This window comes from Physeter macrocephalus, chromosome 11 (genome assembly GCF_002837175.3).
Source record: "Physeter macrocephalus isolate SW-GA chromosome 11, ASM283717v5, whole genome shotgun sequence".
In the NCBI taxonomy this organism is placed as follows: Eukaryota; Metazoa; Chordata; class Mammalia; order Artiodactyla; family Physeteridae; genus Physeter; species Physeter macrocephalus.
This window is the reverse complement of record NC_041224.1, coordinates 129,528,003-129,547,377: the sequence shown is the minus strand read 5'-3', so window position 1 is coordinate 129,547,377 and position 19,375 is coordinate 129,528,003. Positions and strand designations below refer to the sequence as shown.

General features: G+C 32.3%; 1 protein-coding gene across 1 annotated transcript in view; it reads left to right on the top strand.

Moving 5' to 3' along the window:
• Positions 1-19,375, top strand: part of MDGA2 (MAM domain containing glycosylphosphatidylinositol anchor 2) — an 835,318-nt gene that overhangs the window by 541,925 nt on the left and 274,018 nt on the right. Inside the window, exon 5 of the mRNA XM_024118322.3 lies at positions 11,574-11,706. Coding sequence (XP_023974090.1) covers positions 11,574-11,706 — 133 coding nt within the window. The remainder of the gene's footprint in view (positions 1-11,573; positions 11,707-19,375) is intronic.

Genomic DNA, 19,375 nt, shown 5'->3' with positions numbered 1-19,375 from the left:
AATTGAGACTTGCATGGTGTACTTGCCTATGATGTACCTCCACGAATGATCCATGTGCACCCACAAAATGTGCATTCCAAAATTGTTGAGTTTCAGATAGGTCACATTTGTTAATTTTGTTGTTCAGATATTCTATGTATTTCCTGATTTTTGTGTCTGCTGTCCTAAAAGCTATTGAGAGAAGTTATTAATGTCTATGACTATGGCTGTGGATTTGTCTCTTTCTTCTTTATTTTTATGAATTTTTGCTTTATATATTTTGAAGGTATATTATTAGCACATACAGAATTAGTATTTTTATATCTTCCTAGTGGATTATCTGAATGTATTATCTTCCTGGTAAGTTATCATTCAGAAATATCCTTCTATACCACTGCCACTGTTTCTTTCCTTAAATCTGTTTTGTCTGTCATTAATTTAACTATACAAGCTTTCCTTTGGTTAGTGGGTTTCTTTAGGGGGTGGGGGAGAGTGATAAATATTCATCTCTTTTACTTTCCAACTTTATATTTACAACATGTCACTTGTAACCAGAATATAGATTTTTGTTGTTGTTTTAATCCAGTGGGACTATCTTAATTTTTAGTACATTTAATCCAATGACTAATATCAATTTTTTACCATATGACCCGCTTGTTTTATTTTACCTCTCTGTTTTCTTGCCTTCTGGATTTATCAGATGATAAATTATTATCATTGGATGATAAATTATTCCATTGGATGATAATTTATTCCATTTTATCATCTATTTAACCAAAAGTTTTAAATTATCTTGGTAGCTTTTGGCACTTAAATTGAAAATCAATTAGCCCTATGTATTAGGGTCTATTTCTGAATTATTTATTCTGTCTCATTGATTTATATGTCTGTCTTTATGCCAGTACCACACTGTGTTAATTACTGTAGCTTTATAATGAGTCTTGAAATCAGAAAGAATAAGTCCCTTAACCATGTTCATCTTTTTCAAAATTGTTTTAGATGTTTTCATTTCTTTGTATTTCCATATAAATTTTAGGATCATCTTCTTGACTTCTACAGAGAGTCTGATAAGGTTTTGAGTAAAGTTTTGTTGAATCTATAGCTCAATTTGAGAAGACTGATATTAAAGTTATAGAACTGAGGATGATTGATATTGGCAATGTATTATAATCAAGCAAAGAAAAACCTGATCTCCTTCATTTTGATTTTACCTCTTTGTCATGCATAGTATTGCTCTATGAACAATTTGAGAGCATATGTAAGATTTTCCAATACCAGTTTTATTTAGGTTTATCAACCTTTAAGATACTGCTTTGAGTGTTTTCATATATATATGTGTATTTATCATAAATGCACAGGAAGCTAGTCATTTACTTAAGAAATTCTCGAGGGTTTCTTATAAACAAATTACCTCTTGGGGCAAGGCAGCTATGTGTATATATCCACCTGAAAATCCAACAGTTTCTTTTCCAGTGGGCCATAGGAGGTTTACTTTTGTGCAGGAAACACAAATGCAGATGCCTACTGAAACTATCTGGTAACATAAATATGTGATCCGTTGGAGGGGGTGATGTAGTATGAAAATAAGAACTGGTAAGGCTTGCTGTGCATGCCCACTTTTTAGAAAACAATATACCACCTGTTGCTGCCAGAGTTCTATATTTGACCCTCTGGGCTGCCATTTTGAAACTCTGCTTGAGTCCACAGTTTCTTCAGGAGGGGGTGGTACATATGATAACATTATTACTTTTGTATAATTTCAAATATAGGGAATTACAGAATAAGCAGGATTTCTCTAAAAGTTCTGTTGAATGAAAAAATTAGAATTAATAGATTGAGAATTCCAGGACTGATTCCAGCCTCCAGGGCACATTTTTATAATACAGACAAATATGATGTAAAGAACATTTTTACCCATGAATCTACTTGATAACAAACTACGTCCTCATTGGTAGCTTCTAGCTGCATTGGAAATTTGGAAGGACACTGGATTGTGGTTGTCCAGCAGTAGAAAGCAACACAATGTATTTAGTGTATGGTCTTTATTTTTACAATGATAAAGCATAATTTTTATGTAGATTCCAATTTACAAAGTTATCATATCTAGTTGTTTTTCTCCACATTAAAAGGTAACCCAAACATTTGTAAGTAACTCTTCAGAATTATGCTATTGAAATAAAGGCATTAATTATTTGGTCTACATATCATATTTGCTTTAGATTTAAAATTACCTTTGTTTTGTATCCTTGAAATGCTTCCCAAGATAAACTTTGTTTTGTTTTGTTTTGCCTTCGTAATGGCTTTGCCATTTATAATGAGATAGAAATGGTGTTTACTTTTCCTTTTGCTTATCAGGTTAGTGTGTATGTATATGTATTCTTAGGTGTTATTGATTTCTTGGACTATTGTTGCCCATCAACTGCCCTGTGTACTTTATGAAGAAAAAGCTTTCAATTTTAGCTTTGTTTGTATTGGAGTACTTCAATAATATTTTAATTTATTTTCATAGATCTATCGCCTCTGTGGCTTCATAGTGTAAATAAGATCCAGTTAAAATGACTGAGATCTGTTTTGTGTAAGATACGGGCAAGTCTCTATCAGGGATATAGAGGCTACTAGGCAAGGCTCCTCCTCTAACTTTGATAAACATGGGTAGAAGTCAAAATAAACAGTGACTATGATACAAAGTGAAAATTATTGTCAAATTAGAGACATACAGTAGTGCTATGGAGAGAACATTAGGATGGCATGTGTAACATACAGAAGGAAGACAAAATCTTCAGAGACTGGCCATGTCTCTGGATGGCTGGAATGATAATTGGTATATGTAGGGAACAGTGGACTGTAAATCTGGGAAGGTATACTGGGACTATATCATGGAAGGATTCAAATGACAGGTCATAAGTCTGCTTATTTTTAATATTAGAAAATTAAATTTCTTTTAAAGATATTATATTTTGCTATTTAATAACAATGTCTTGTTTTAAATAAAACAGAATTTCAAAGATAATGAGATATATCTATCCCACATGCACATTCATACTAAGTTAATACCTATATCAATTTGAAGTAAATATTTATTTCACCATCCTGTAGAAATACAAAATCTTGATTATGCCTTTTTATAGATCATGTTTCCAGAATGAAATTGGTATGTGTTCCTGAGGCTGATATGAATTAAAAAACATATACGTCTAAGAGGAATAATTATCCTTTTCATACTTCCACTCATTTAATACGGAAGATGTCGGCTAGCATATACTGTTATTTATTTAGAAGTTTATTATAAATTAGTCATTAGAGCTACAAAAAAATGAGTGTAAATTGGAATTTTTTTTTTCTTTTTACCGATATCTGAAAGTAAATATTAAAAGAAAGTTTCAATTCCTTTTCTAAGTACAATAGAAATACTGCTTCAGGCTATGGGCATTATTTCACTAGACAATGTCACCATTGGTAAGGGCCACTGACTAATGCATAGAATGCCTTCCCTTTATTTATTTTATTTAAAAAGTAGTTTTAAAATTTTAAATACAGGAGTTTCAAATAATTTTGTGAATGTTAAAGAAATGTGTACTTAAATTTTACAAACTATATGTACTCTTGCTATTTCTCAAGAACTTTTGTTAAAGATGTTCATGACATCATCTTGTGTATTGTAATTACACCATCTAATTACAAGACTGAACATATTTACATCAATTGTGTAATTAGTTATAATTAGGCTAATTAGACTAATTATACAATTAGACAATAATCAACTGAAAATTCCTTTTTACAAATCATGGAAATTCACGTGAAAAAAGACTTCCAATATCACAGAATATTAAATTTATATGTTCAACAAAATAAATTAATATTATGCAACAAAACAGTTATAAGTAGTAAAGTCTAAATCATTATAAATATATTCATATGTATACATACATACCATTTGATAGCATATATATATGCACACACATGTATTATATATTCTTTATTTTGTTATACGTTATGATATATTTTTTAAAAATATTCTGAGCTTTGGGAATTGTTTATTGAGAGGAAGAGAGTCAGCCTGAATGCTTTCCTCATTTCCTGAATGTGGTGAATTAATTGAGTAGGGTTCAAATTCTTCCTTAACTCTGCCTGTTATTTTCTACATTCCTTTTACAGATTTTGTCTGTATTAGCCCCTCTCCCTCTTTGACATACTACATAGAGTAATCTTACATATTAACCTAGATGACTGTCTCGTAAGTTCAGACACCTTGGTAACTTGTTTCCTGACTGCAAGATGTAAATCATCTTAGTTCATCCAAAACGATTCTCCAGTCAAATGAGAGCTGAACTTTGGGCAATTGTGGACTAGAATTCACAGTAAAAGTTATTCCTCCATTTTGTCTGTCCTTCTCACGTGTCTACTTTGCTGCTCTGATCTGCATAAGAATTAACTAGGATATGCTGTGCACAAACCGTTATATTTATTGGACTATATTTTTTGGTCTTTAAAGAGTGGGAATCATCTCAAAAGTAAGGCTGTTTAAGCCTTAAAATCTCAATTACTACCCAATTTGTAGTCTTTACTTTTGGATAACATAAACACTAGCAGCATTCCTAATCACAAGAACTTAGGTATATAAAATATTTCCAGAATGCATCTACTACAAAAATGACCTCTGTATTTTAATGGCATAGCTTCATTGCTGTTGGTTCAAATGTACTTGATTGTTTTATGAGTCCCTTGGGGCTTACTTCCCATTTACATGCTCTTGCTAATAATTGACTGTTCAATTCTTCTGTGGATGGCCCCTAGCTCAGCTTCTTAAACCTGTCTTTCAACTTACCCTAATATAAAGATTTTTTTTTATTGTTATTACTACTATTAGAGTCAATGTGGCTCGAAAAGGTTTACTGAAAACATTATGTGCAGGACAGTGAGTTGGCTCTATTCTTTTCTTGTCAGCAATCTTGACTGAGTTGATAGCATGCAAAGCACTGCACAAATGGCAGGGATGGAATTTAAAGTGGCCTTATATATGGAGAAGTGAGTATTAATATAAATATATAATGTAAATGACAAAAAACATATATGAACATATAAACAAATACAACTGGTATAGACAAAACATATTAACTCAGAAAATAGAAAGAATGTACGAAAAATACTTTTAGAGACTGTCTCAAGGGTAAGAACTTTTAGTTTGAAAACTCTTCCTTGAAATAATGGCTGTATGAAAATATTCAGAATAACTGTAGGGGCATTTGTTGTTTAATGGGTAGACAGCTATGGTGGGTGGAAATCATGTTTAAAATATTTTCCAACAAGAGAGGGCAGGTTTTGAAAAAAAATAATAATCAGGTAGACAAGTGGCATTCAACACAAAATAAGTAGTATTAGAATAAATTAAAACCTACTCTCACAGCCCATCTAGTCTGGCCTCTTCCAGGCTCTGAAATTTAATGTCAATCGTCTTCATTTCTCTACATTCCAGCCACATTGATTTTCTATCTAACCCTCCAACAGGGCAACCTTACTACTGTGTTAGGTCTCCTCAGTTTTGGTTCCTACTATCTTTATCGTACTATATGTGATAACTCATCTTTCAAACATCCTTCTAGTCATTCAAGTTTCAGCTCAAAAGCCTTAGAGATACCTCTCAGAATGTCCTATCCAGAATAGCTCACCACATCTCCATCTCTCTATCACATACCTTGTTTGATTTACTTGACAGCATTGAATACTTGTAAAAACATTCTCTGTCTTTGTTTAGATATTTATTGTTTCAAATGTAAAGTTTAATGTATTTTTCACTGTGTTCCCAGCATTTGGAAAGTACTTAGAGTAAGGCTATAGTTAATTTTGTCTAAACATTTTTTCATTAAAATATTACATATATATAGAAAAGTACCTGAAACATAAGTGTATAGCATGATGCATTTTTTCACAGAGATCAGACTTCGCTTCGTAGCATGAAGATCAAGAAACAGAACTTTCGAGCACCTCCTTTATGGTTGTAGTTAATTTAAGTCAGGAAACTGACTATCTCATAAAATTTGATAGACAGGAAGTGTGGCATAACATTTGAAAGAATTTGAAAGGATTGACTTTCTGTGATACAATTTTTATTTTTTTTACAAAGAATAGGGAGAAGCAAGAGAGTTGATGGTGTATTTATTCTAGTAGTGCAAGTAAAAATATTTAATTGTAGAAAAATTACAGAGAGAGTCAGTTTCCAATTGATTATTAATGTGGCAAGTACTATAGAAAGGGCAGAGAAATTACAAAGTAATAAGAATGATACAAGAAATATAGCATCATACACAAAGGACAGAATGCATAGTGGGAAAAATGAAGTCTAATTTTTATAGATTTTATATTTTTGTACCTTTTATTTTTAAAAGTCATTATGATTATGTATTATAACTACATTACTTCTTGTAGAATACTATGAGTGGGAAGACCAATTTTAAGTATATCCTGTCAACCAACAAATATTTATTGAGCAAGGGATATAAAAGGCTCCCTATTAGGTGTTATTAGAGATATAAGATAACTCTGCCCCTAGGGGCCTCATGATTCAATTAAAGAACATTAAGTCAACACACTGAATGATAATTTCATAACCAAATACTCAATAGTGAGTTATAAATAGATATTTTGGTATAAAAATGAAATAGAAGCTCCAAAGGAAGAGAATTTACTTCTAACTGAGAAGGTCATAAGAGAGTTTACAGAGTAGATACACATTTTTTTGAACTGCACTTCAGTTTAGACAGGAACAGAAAAAGATTCATATCAAGGGATATTTTTCTTAAAAAAACAGCAGAGTTGAAATCATAAAAAGACACCATAAAATAGTGATTAATTTTATGGGGATAAATATTAACTAAAAATAATAAATTAATATATAATAAACTAATTTGTGTGAGGAATAAGAAAAAAGTAAATTTGCTTAGACTGCATAGAGTTTCAAATGACACACTAAAGGTTTTTGAAATAACCTTTCAGAGTAGGAGAGCTATTTAGGGTTTTTCTAGCATGAAAATGACATGATGAAGGCAAGTATTGTGGCAGCATGCAGAGAGATTAGAATAAAGGAGAGCGACAGTTCTCGATACTAGGCAGTACATTACCTTAGCCAAAATAAGCTCTCAAGCCGTATTCATTAAATCAGTGGTTGATGAGGGACTACAGAAAATATCATGCCTATAGATTGAAAAGCAAAGGTCATTCATGAAAGAAAATCTAAAGAATAATCTAAGGCACTTGATGCCATTGAATGTGGGGGAATGAGAAACAGTGAAGAGTGAATGATGACATGAGTCTTGAGTCTGGATTAGAGGAGAATAATAAGGTGATCATTAAATAGCACAACATCAGAAGAGAAAATTTGTATGAGGTGATGCAGTGAGTGTAAGTGGAATGGAATGGTGAACTCATTGAGTTTGATATGACACTGTATGTCTTACTGATGAAAATCTTCGTCAGCCAGTTATCGAAGAACTTAGGTTAGAGGTCAGAGGTATAGATAGAGGTGGTGGAAGAGGACATGCATAGAGAGGTCAAGGGGAATCCGGGAGAGAAAAAATTCAATCTAGAAACAGAAGAGACAAGTCTAACTTGTTTGTTGGCAAAGTATGTAGTGGCTTTTTGTGGGGGTAGGGGCTCTGTAATGCAAGAAGGAGTCGATAAATGTAAACAACAAAAATAATGGTCAAAAAGAATTAGAAAACCAGGATAGATTATCTTAAGAGATCCAGATGGGGTGCGGAGAAACTCAAGTGAAAGAGTGTTAACAGCTAGCAAACATTGCAACTGAAAGGACAGGAAAAGTTTTGAAAAGCAGGATTTCATTAATTACAATACTATTGGTGGTTTTTTTTTTAACATCTTTGTTGTAGTATAATTGCTTTACAATGGTGTGTTAGTTTCTGCTTTACAACAAAGTGAATCAGTTATACATATACATATGTTCCCTCTTGCGTCTCCGTCCCTCCCACCCTCCTGGTGATGTTTATTGTGATTTTTTTTTTTTTTTTGCTTAGAAATTTGTCAGGTATCTGTATATAAATGCTAATTGAAACCATGATAATGCATCAGATAGCTCTAGGAATATAATATAGTAGAAGATTGCAGACTAAAATTTGTATAGTAGATAGAAAATGAAATAGAATACAACCAAAAGGTGTCAGAATTATTAATTTATAATTTTTTACCTACACACAAGGAACTGTCAAAATAGCAAAGGTAATCTAAAGTGTTAGAAGTAAGCAGAGAAGTACAGAAGCATAAAAGAGAAATAAAGATTTATTGAATTTTAACAAAAGAGCATTATTAATGACATTAGAAGATACAGTTTCAGCAAAGTGTTGAAATAGTATCCAGAAAATATGGATTAAAAAATAATTTGTTAGTGGAAACAGAAACAAGAAATACTGGCAGAATATGATTAATTCTATGTGAATAAAGAGACTTTATCATTAAATATGCATCTAAATGGCACTGTTCATCCTCTGCATATATTTGAGAATTGTTATCACTGCATGATTCCTTTTAGAATGTTGACTATGTATATTAACATCTGTTGAGTTCATATCAGGTGCCAAGCAGATAATAAATTCTGGATAAATAAATATGCATAAAGCAAAACCCTGAGTGGTGAACGATAAGTAGTCATAGTACTTTTAATTGCTAAAGTATTCATTTAAAAAGTGTCTCTTTATGCTAAGTCCTGTACTATGTGCTTAGAACATAGGGCTGAGAGCAAGACAGACATAATCTCTGCCCTCTAGGTATTTACTGGCAAGGGGAGGAGTATGGCAGAAAATAAATCCATTACCAAAATAAGTGGAAAAATGAGACTGTGTTATAAAAAGATATAAGCAGATCTTATAAAAATGGATTTCTCCTTTTCAAGAAATTAAGGAAAGACTTACCTGTGGAAGTGAGGAGTGTTGGGATTTAAGAATGAGATGAAATTGATTAGGCATAGAGAGATGAGGAACCAGGCATGTGCAAAGGGTCTGTGGCCAAAGGAAGCTGAATGTGTGTAAGGCATTACAAAAATGAGAGAAGACTGGGGAGGCAACGAGAATACATGTCATATAGGGTTGACCGTCATGTTAACAACTGTTATGTTTATGTTAAGGGCAATACCATATTATTCCTGTGATTTAAGCAGAGAAATGGCATGATCAGATTTCCATGTCAAAAAAAAGTCCTGATTCTAGATTAGATGATCATGCTTGCTTGGATTCTTAAACTATACCAGGCACAATCAGAAATTTCTCAGCTGAATGTTGGGTTTAGAGCATTACATTTAAAAATAAAAGAATGTTCAGAATTGAACATGTTGAAAGATCAACAAAATCTGAGATAGAGATACTGAATATATGAATAAGATGTAATAATTGAAAGCCTAAGATTCCTGTTACTAAAGAAGAAAGCGTAGATTTAGAGGAATAGACTTGAAGTCCATTTTTGCATATGTTGAGTTTTAGGTACCTATGAGACATCAAAATGGACATATTGAGGTAAAAAATTGGCATATACGTCTAAAACTTGAGGGAGAATTTTGGAATAGGGATAAAGACTTGAGGGGGGCCAGGAATAAATTTATCAGGCTTGTAGTATAAATTCATCAGCAAGGATAAAATCATTTAAGGGAATTTTATAAAGTGTGATTAACTGTAGAACAAATAGAATTCCAGAGAATACCAACAGTTAATTAAGTGTTGAGAAAGAAAAGTGAAGAAATCTAAGCAACAACAGTCACAGAGGTAGGAGGAGTAAGATGTATTATCTCATTCAAAAAATTATCTGAGTCAACAGGTTCTAGTATAACATTCTAACTATGCTTTGTAACTAAGCACTCTTTTATATGCGTTGTATATAGTTAATATAAATGAGAACTTTGTAATACTTTGAGAGAATGTTTTAAAATTTTGGGTTGGCCAAAAAGTTCGTTCAGAATTGTCCATAAGATGTTATGGAAAAACTCGAACGAACTTTTTGGCCAACCCAATATAAATTCTAGAACCATACACTCTGACTCTGTATATTCCTGTGGGGTGTATTTGCATCTGTTTATACAGAAAAAAGGCAATGTCTTTCCTAAAGAAAAATTGAAGGATAGAAGATTATTATTTATCCCACTGAGGAAAATGCTAAAAGTATGACTGTTTTAAGACTGAATTTTGACAGTGAATGAAAGGAATTACGGCCAAATACCCATGCACACTGAAGGAGAGATTCATTTGACATTTGGAAAACTCTGTGTGCCTGCATATGTGTGGGCAGGCTTTTTTATCTGCAACTGAACAGGCAGTGTCTTTATGTATTAAATCACTAAATATTCTGATTCTTCTGAATAGCGTATCAAAGTATTGCAATTTTTAGGACTTGAATGATGTTACTTAAGTAAAATAAAAGAAACACATGGTTCTGTACAGATGTTATCTGGAAAAAATTAACATTTTAAAAATGGCTCTACCAAATATGATGTCATTGGGAGACTTTTTACCATCTCCATAATTAAGTTACTTGTGAAAGGAAGTATTTTGAGAGATGCATTAATAACTTTAGATGGTAAAGAAATCCCAGGAGACCTTATTTGAATTGGGCAGGTTTTTTCCTCTTCTTATTGTTGTTTGTTCTTTTTATCTTTTGAACAATTTCAGTGTTTTTGCATGGTCTTTTTTGGCTCATCAAGAGTGTGTAAGACATTTTTGACCACTTGCCTGATTTGAGTCTATCTGGAATTTTGCAGATTTACCCAGGAGACTTAAACCTTGAATTCCTGAACATAAAGTGACATGAATAATAATAATATAGAAACACTCATGAATACTTTTAAAATGCAGTTTAAGATTTATCATCTGGGGCTTCCCTGGTGGCACAGTGGTTGAGTCCGCCTGCCGATGCAGGGGACACGGGTTGGTGCCCCGGTCTGGGAAGATCCCATATGCCACGGAGTGGTTAGGCCCGTGAGCCGTGGCCACTGAGCCTGTGCGTCCGGAGCCTGTGCTCTGCAACAGGAGAGACCACAACAGTGAGAGGCCCACGTACTGCAAAAAAAAAAAAAAAAAAAAAAAAAAATTATCATCTATCATTGCTCCATATACACAAAATATTTATGTATATACATTTAATTATCTATCATTAGATTGACCTCATTAACTTTGTTTTACCAACAGTGTTTCATTTACTGGCTCTTTAGAATCCTTTTCTTTCATAACATTTCATGTTGAAGTCTGCATAGGTTACAGTGTTTGTTGAATAAACTCCATTATTAAGTACACTGTCTGATCTTTGCATAATAATTTGCATAACTACCACCAGAAATAGATTTCCCCCCTTAGGAAGCTAGTTTGAAAAAAAAAAAAAAAGCTATGAATTTTCATTGTAGTCAGTTTTTATCTCCAAGCACATTACAGTTTGATTTTTAAATGCAATATTTTTTTTGTTTTTTGTTTTAATTTAGGGCATTTTCCTTAAAAAATGACAATCTGCCATATTTTGATAATATAATTTTAAATACAATACCATGATTCATCCATTTATTAATTTTGGTTACCATTGACTTTTTCTAATGACTTTTTCTACATTTTCAGGGTGAAACAAAGATATTAAAACTAAAGAATCTTCGACCTCAGGACTATGCTAATTATAGCTGCATTGCTTCAGTGAGGAATGTATGTAATATTCCTGATAAGATGGTGTCATTTAGACTTTCCAATAAAACAGGTACGTAACTACCTCTGAATGTTTTATGTCTGTTATCCACAACAAATGTTTAAAAAGTCTCTTTAACTTTTTTATACACCAAATGATTTCTATAGTATATGTAAGGAACAAGGCATCTTTTCTTTCCAGAAAATTCGGTAGTATCTAAAAAACTTTTAAGTGGACACTGTAAAATTTAATTGCAGTATGCTCTCATGTAATGTTTGTTTATACAGCAAGCAAAATTACAGTTCCTTAAAATAATATGTTCATAAATGTCACAAGCCAGCCTACATTATGTTCAAAGAAATTGCTGAGAAGTATTAGATTTTTCATATGAAAATTTGTGCGCTAAATTGCTAAAAGTGTTTTGTGATTCCAAAACTGAGTAAAAGAACCTTTTTCTTACTCTGTTTCATGTCAAGAAAGCTAATTGGTAATTTCAGGTAGGTGTTTTTAGGAAAGTATTTTTGTAGAAAATGTCAAAACATTAGCAAGACTTCAACTTATGTTAGCCTGTGTTTAGTAATACAGACCTCAGAATAATTGCAAACATATTAAGAAGAAATGTCTAAATGAAAGAGCAAAGAGAGCATGTGAATGAACTATCTTTTGTAAGGTTGTATATAAAGAAACCCTTAAAAATTAGAATTTGAACAGGTTTTGAGAAATTTTCATTGGCAATTAATATGAATTTTTACTCTTAAATCATTATATTAAAATATAGAGTTTTAAAGGTACTTTTCCCATTAACAAAAACCTTGAAAAGTGTGGGCTTTGGTGTTCCTTGGTTTGGGTCCTAGTTCTGTCACTTATTAGCTCTTGGATCTTGTTGAGCAAGTCACTTCACTCTTCTTTGCCTCAGTTTCCTCATAAACTCATAAACTTATAGGAAAGAATTAATGAGTTGATATATATAAAGCATGTGGAACATACTTTATTCATTCCTCTGACAATGAGCTAGTAGTTATCAACCCCATCCAGCTCATTTGGTGGAAAGGTTAAACCTAGGACTTTCTGCAAAAATGAAAACTTGTGTGCTCATACGTTGATTCATCAACATGTGTTCCACTGAGTTGTTCAGATTTTGAAAGGTCATTTTTTTATTTATTCATTCATTTATTCATGCATTTATTCATCAGAAACTTACTGTGTTCCTATTATGGGTCAGCAATGATAGGCATAGGGCTATTGGCTAAGATGTAAATTGCCTTAAACTAGAGAAATACTCTATTAAGCACTGGATAAAAGTCATTAGAGGAAATTAAAAGAAGAATGTGGCAGACAAAAAAACCTTATCAAGAAGGATGAGAAGGACTTGATGAAAACTGTGTTGCAGGAAAAAATAGAATTATAAAATCTTGCTGGCCCTAAGACTTATAATAGTTAATAATTTCATTTCACTTAAAAGAACAAATAGGATATTGAGAAATAAAAATCAGATATTAATATAAGAACTTGGTGTGATTACATTATTCATCTTGGCATGAACTATTTTGTGAATTATTATAACTGATTTTGTTTTTCTTAGTTTCTTTAAAGTATTTTTAGAATACACATGATTCAGAGAGAAAAATTAAAAATTAAATGGAAGTAGGTCCTATGGGATGGGTAAAGGCATTGCAGTGTGTCAATGGAGATAATCCATAAACAATCTATAATAGGAATATAAAAGAGTTTATCTGAGCCAAAATGAGGACTGTCGCCCAGGAGACACAGATTGAGGAAGCACCTGAATTGTGTTCCACCAGGCTGCAAAATGTGGGATGCTTATAAAGGCAAAATTACATAAGTTGTTGGTCAAGAATTAGAATTGGAGCTGGCAAGAAGTAAGGGTGCTTGTTAAGCAAGTATTGGTTGGGGTCTGAAGTGGTTGCACAGTTATAAGGGAAGACCTTGAGACCATAAGGTTGCAACTGGCTGCTGCTTGCAGATGTCATTTTGAGAACAATTGATGGTGTGCTTGAGTCTGATACAGTTTATAAAATTCAAGTTCCCAATGATGCAGGAATGTGTCTGAAACCACATCCACAATGGCCACCTGGCTCCATCCTGGATGCCTGAACCACAGTTACTCCATTTTGATTTTTAAATTCATTCTTTTCTTTAATGGTTAAAGCAGACGTACAATGCATGTTGACAGGCCATAAGGTAGGCCGTTCTAGTTCAAGCCAAATCATGTATAAGCCAGACTGACTTCCCCATACCTCAATGTGTGTGAACATTTCTTCCATCCAGTAGAATGAAAAATAACATAATAGTGGTATATTATTACTTATGTTACAACCTTTCACTTGAGAAGTACTTTATTAATTTTAAAAGTACTTCATGTTTATTATTTTAGTTTATAACTACTGGGATGTAAACAGGTGGATTTTTTTTTTTTTTGCCATGTGTTTTCCTATCACCTGACACGTAACAAACTGGCCTGTAGTAATTAAAGTATCTTCATTGGAACCTACTGTATAGCACAGGGAACTCTGCTCAATACTCTGTAGTAACCTAAATGGGAAAAGAACTTGAAAAAGAATAGATTCATGTATATGCATAACTGAATCACTCTGCTGTACACCTGAAACTAACACAACATTGTTAATCAACTATACTCCAATATAAAATTAAAATTAAAAAAAATAAAAAAAGTATCCTCATTGGGTTGTTTTGAGGATGAACTGAATTAAAACAAAGTCTTTAAAGACCAAGGTATAATGAAATTATATTTAATATTTTTATGTTGAACAAATGTGTGATTTTATTTTTTTCTAATTCCCCACAGCTAGTAACGAAGGGGAGGGGACAAGATTGATCCCAATGTTTGAAGGGTTATTTTAAAATAGGAGACAGGCTAGCTACTCAAAATTTTTGTGGACCTGAGAAAATGATCTTAAATCTCAGCCATAGTGTTTTATTAGGAGTAAATAAGGACTTTTTAAAGTGGAAAGGAGAAGATTATCACAAGAGGTGACAGACTTTCCAATTCCTGACATCTTGTAAAGCAGCTGGGTGACTATTTCTAAGATGATTTTTAAAATTATCAGCTCAGAAAACAGAGATTTGACTTCTTGTCCTATGAAGAGCACAAGATCACTTTCACCTTTCTGGTCCATTATGTTTTAAGCAAAAATATTCTATCTCTAGACTGAGCAAACAAAATAAACTATTATTCTCTTTTATAAACTATCTCACAAAATTTTAGATTGACAGTCATTACAAAATGAGCTTCAAAGTTATGGTAGATAATTGGGTTTAAAAATATAAGCTAGTACCTTGTTTGACTCTTCAATAACTATAATCAGGTATGTCATGTGCCTGGTGCTTTACATATTCAAACCAGGTTTGCTTCAGCACTTCTCCCATCTGGCTGTGCTCAAAATTGGGAGAGTTTGTGCATTTCAAATAGGTGAAATCATTGAGGTAGCTCTCAAAGTACACCAGGAATAAATTAAGCTTTCATCATCTCCATGCAAACAGGTCTATAAACTAACAAATAAGTTCATTGCTTTTCTAACATCAGAAGAAGATCCTAAGTTACCATTACCATAACCAACATGAGAGTCAGGTGCTCTTTAAGATTTCCCTCTTGTGAATCTCTAAATGAGAGAAATAAAGTTCCCACATTTTCAACTCATGGTTTGCACAATGTCAAGGAAAATGTGTAACTTATTGAGGGGGAGAATATTCTACAATATTATAAATACTGTAATATGTTTGATTAATCTCCTCTGTTGATATACTTAGGAAAGTGTAACTTTGGAAATAATTTTTGTAATGGAGATCAAATAATTGACTAAAAAATGTATTTTTGGTACAAACAGAATTTCACTTTAACATCTCTATAGTCAAATAAACTTTTAAATTTCAATCAGTCTATTGACCTGATTTGCATGATGCCCAAATCTCACAGCATATGAAGACAGAAACAATGTCTGCTGTAGATAAGGATTTCTAAAAGTTTTTGCAGCAGAACAAATGTATCATGGAGTACAGATTCCTGGGCCCATTCCATACCTACTGAATTAGACTTTCTGGGGAATGACCTGCCAATATATACATTTTAAACAAGTGTAAATAATTGCTTTGGAAAACAAATGTCTTTGTTATCAGTCATGTTTTCCATGACCCCATTACATTTTGTGAATAGGAATTTTTGTTAATAAAAATCAATTTCCTAGAACTGCTTAAAAAAGCAATGTCTAGGTGTCATTTTAAAAGTCGGTGTCATCTATAGATTTACCAATAATATGTTTTCTTAACTTTCTTACTCTTAATTGCCATCATAGTAGAGCTTATAACTGTATATCTGTCATGGAGTGTCCAATCATTTGTTGGCCCCTGTTGATTACTTGCCATGCTATGAAAAATCTTGTTACATAAATGTCATTATTTATCATACTAATCTAATGATCTTAGACCTTATCAAGAACAATTCACAGAATTTTATAAAACATAAAATATTATGTTTACTTATTTCTTGTCATGCATTCCCCCTGACCAATTGGCATAATTTTGTAGCAGGGTCTAAAAGTTGTTTTGATTGTTTTTCTACTCCCATTTGGAAGAAAATTAATATTAGCTCTTAATTGGTAAATTCTTAATATAGTTGTGTTTTTCATAGTTTATTAAAATAAACCTATAAAAATTTGTAAATTTAGAAAATTTAAAAATACAGGTATATTTTAAATTATAATTATGGTAACTATAAACTATTTGAAATTTCTCAGATTATGTGTAATTCTAACATGAGGGCACCTACAAATTATGATTTTAAAAAATTAATTTATTTTAATATATTTCAAGCAGTTATATGTTGATGACTCATGATTTCAAAGGCAATTAAGAATTAAGTATGTTATTTATATTAGGATGAAATACAAACTTTCTACCTGCTTGAGAGGTTATGATGAATTCGTTAAAGAAATGGGGCAGGTGGGGCTAATTTTACTTAATTATATAGGTCCTTTGATTCAGTCTGCTCAAATTTAGCATGTATAAAATTATCCAGTTAGGATGCTTTCCATAAATGTGCATTACATCTAGGAACCAAGTCATTGAAAAGTATTACTGGCTATAGAAATATGGAAACCTATACTCCCTTCTTCTTTTCCTCCCGCTCTCCTTTCTTTCTCTCTTTTTTCCCCTCCAATCTGTCTCAATAAATTTTACCACAGAAAAAGAGGTTAGGAAACATCTCTGTTCCCTTTGTTAGACAACTATTATCTGTTCTTATTATTTTATATAACCTATAGGGAAGTTGTTAATGTAAATGTTCAGCAATTGCTGTGAGACTCAATATAAAACTTTTTGTATGCTGTGATCTATTCATGGTAGTTCTCTTCTGTGTTTAGAGGTATTTGAATTATCTAAGTGTTATGAAAAATAATGTTTCAGTTATAGGAATTTCATAGAAATAGTTGTCTGTAATAAGAATAGTATAGATATAAACACCTCCTCTTGAAAAATAGTATGTCCATTGTCATAGATAGCAGTTTAAGGGCAAAAGGAAATGGCAGTAGAAACTTTGCTGTCATCATACCTGAGTACTAACTTCATGCATCTTTCTTAGCCATGTGGATATTTGAACTTCTTTCCTTTAGGCAAGCTCCACAGCATCTAGACAAACAGTAGCACCATTTATTAGACTCTAGGTGTATTTTTTTCACCAACAATCACAGCTTTAATGAAAGACTATGTTTGTGAGAGATACTTAGTGTAAATACAATGACTTCCTGTATTAGTCTGCTTGGCTGCCATAACAGAATACCACAGACTGAGTGGCTTAAACAATAGAAATGTATTTTCTCACAGTCTGGAAGATAGAAGTTCATGACTAAGGTGCAGTCAGGGTTGATTTTTGGTGAGGCCTCCCTTTCCTGGCCTGTAGTTGTCACCTTCTGATTATGGCCTTTCCTCTGTGGTTCTTGGAGGGAGAGAGTAATGAGCTCTGATGTTTCTTCTGACTCTAACAAGGACACCAGCTCTAGCAGATTAAAGTTCCACCCTTATCACCTCATTTATATTTACTTAACCTCCCTAAAGGCCCTGTCTTCAAATACAGTCACATTGAAGGTTAGGGCTTCAACATACAAATTTGAGGGGGGCCACAATTCAGTTCATAACACTTTAAAATGACTAAAAATGGCCTCTGCATTTAGGATTACTTTTCTTTTAAAATTTCAGATATAAGTTCATAATATATGTTACATCAAAAGAAGAAAATGAATCAGCCATTTAAAGAAAAGAGTCTACTCTTCAGTAGAATCTCAACCTAAAGAGGGAACTCTACTGAGAGTATGTGTGGTCCTATATTCTTAGCTTTGGGGAAATAGGAAGGAATTAATTGTAAAGGAAGAAGGTAAAATGAAACTTTAGTGAGGGACAAAGATCACTTTTGTAACAGTATCATAATAAAATTTTAAAAGACTGGACAAAGTATCAAAAATATGGATACAAATGATGTGTCAGTGAATCTGCATATTTTTTTTTCTGATTTTCTTTTTTATGATGGAGAAGTTAGTATGTGAAACAGAAGAAAGAAACAGGAGGAAGAAAAGGGAAAAGAAGCAGAAAACATGTTTTATCTTTTCATGTTCTAAAATATTGGGAATATGAATGCCTTAGTAGATTTTTTTTATCATAGGTAATGCAGATTTTCTAAACAATAGTATTTATAACTACAAATACCAACAGAATACAAAAAATAGTATTAGAATATTGTTGATAGGCCATATCATTAGAGAATGAGATGTTTCCTATAACTCTCTTGCAGGAATTTTGACATTCAAAAACCTAAGGTTCAAATTTTGTTTTTCTCAAATTGGAGATGTAATTTAGCTTCTCTGAACTTACTTTTCCCCTCCCCAAAATATGGATAACACAGAGATCCATATTATTTGGTTTTATAGGCTGTAAATGCTATTAAATGGAAAACTTTTAAAAGAGATTCCAACACATAACAAATACAATAAATAGTAGTCATCATTGGGTTGTTAACCTTGATAATGGAAAGAAAGAATAAAATTGGTATCATCAGTAATCATGGAGAGATGATGACAGGAACCTTAGACTTTTGCTAGGATATGGTATATAGCTTCAACCATTGATTACTAATCGTAAAATGAGTTCTCCATGATTTTTTAATTATTTTCATCAGTGAGTAAATTAAATATTAGTATTTTCCAGAAAAATATATAGAAATGAATACATATTCTGGCATATGTCTGTCTAAACTATGATTGGCAGAAATGTTTAACATAAATATAAAATATTCTGTGAAATTAATAAGGGTACATAAGGAAAATTAAAGAAATTTGCAATTTTGTTGATATGTAATAGATTCTTCATCTGAGTGCTCTGTCATTTCCTACAGTAATTGAACATATATATGCCCTATCCTCACTAATGTAGCTTCATAAATGTGAAAATATGGGTGATGAATACACAGTGAATCTGGGGACAGAAGCAATGGTCATTATGGGGCTTCAGCTTTGGTCTTCCTGATACTATTTTCAGAGAAACAAGTTAGCCCAGATTTTTCAAAATTCTATTACCATAGTAATAGGAAGTACGCATGTTTCTGGGATCTCTCTACGCCTGTGCATTTCATTGTCCTAGCAATGAATTTTTCAGGTTCATGATATCCAAGTTTATTCTTAGACTATGAGCTCTTATATAAAATATCCCTCATAAACTA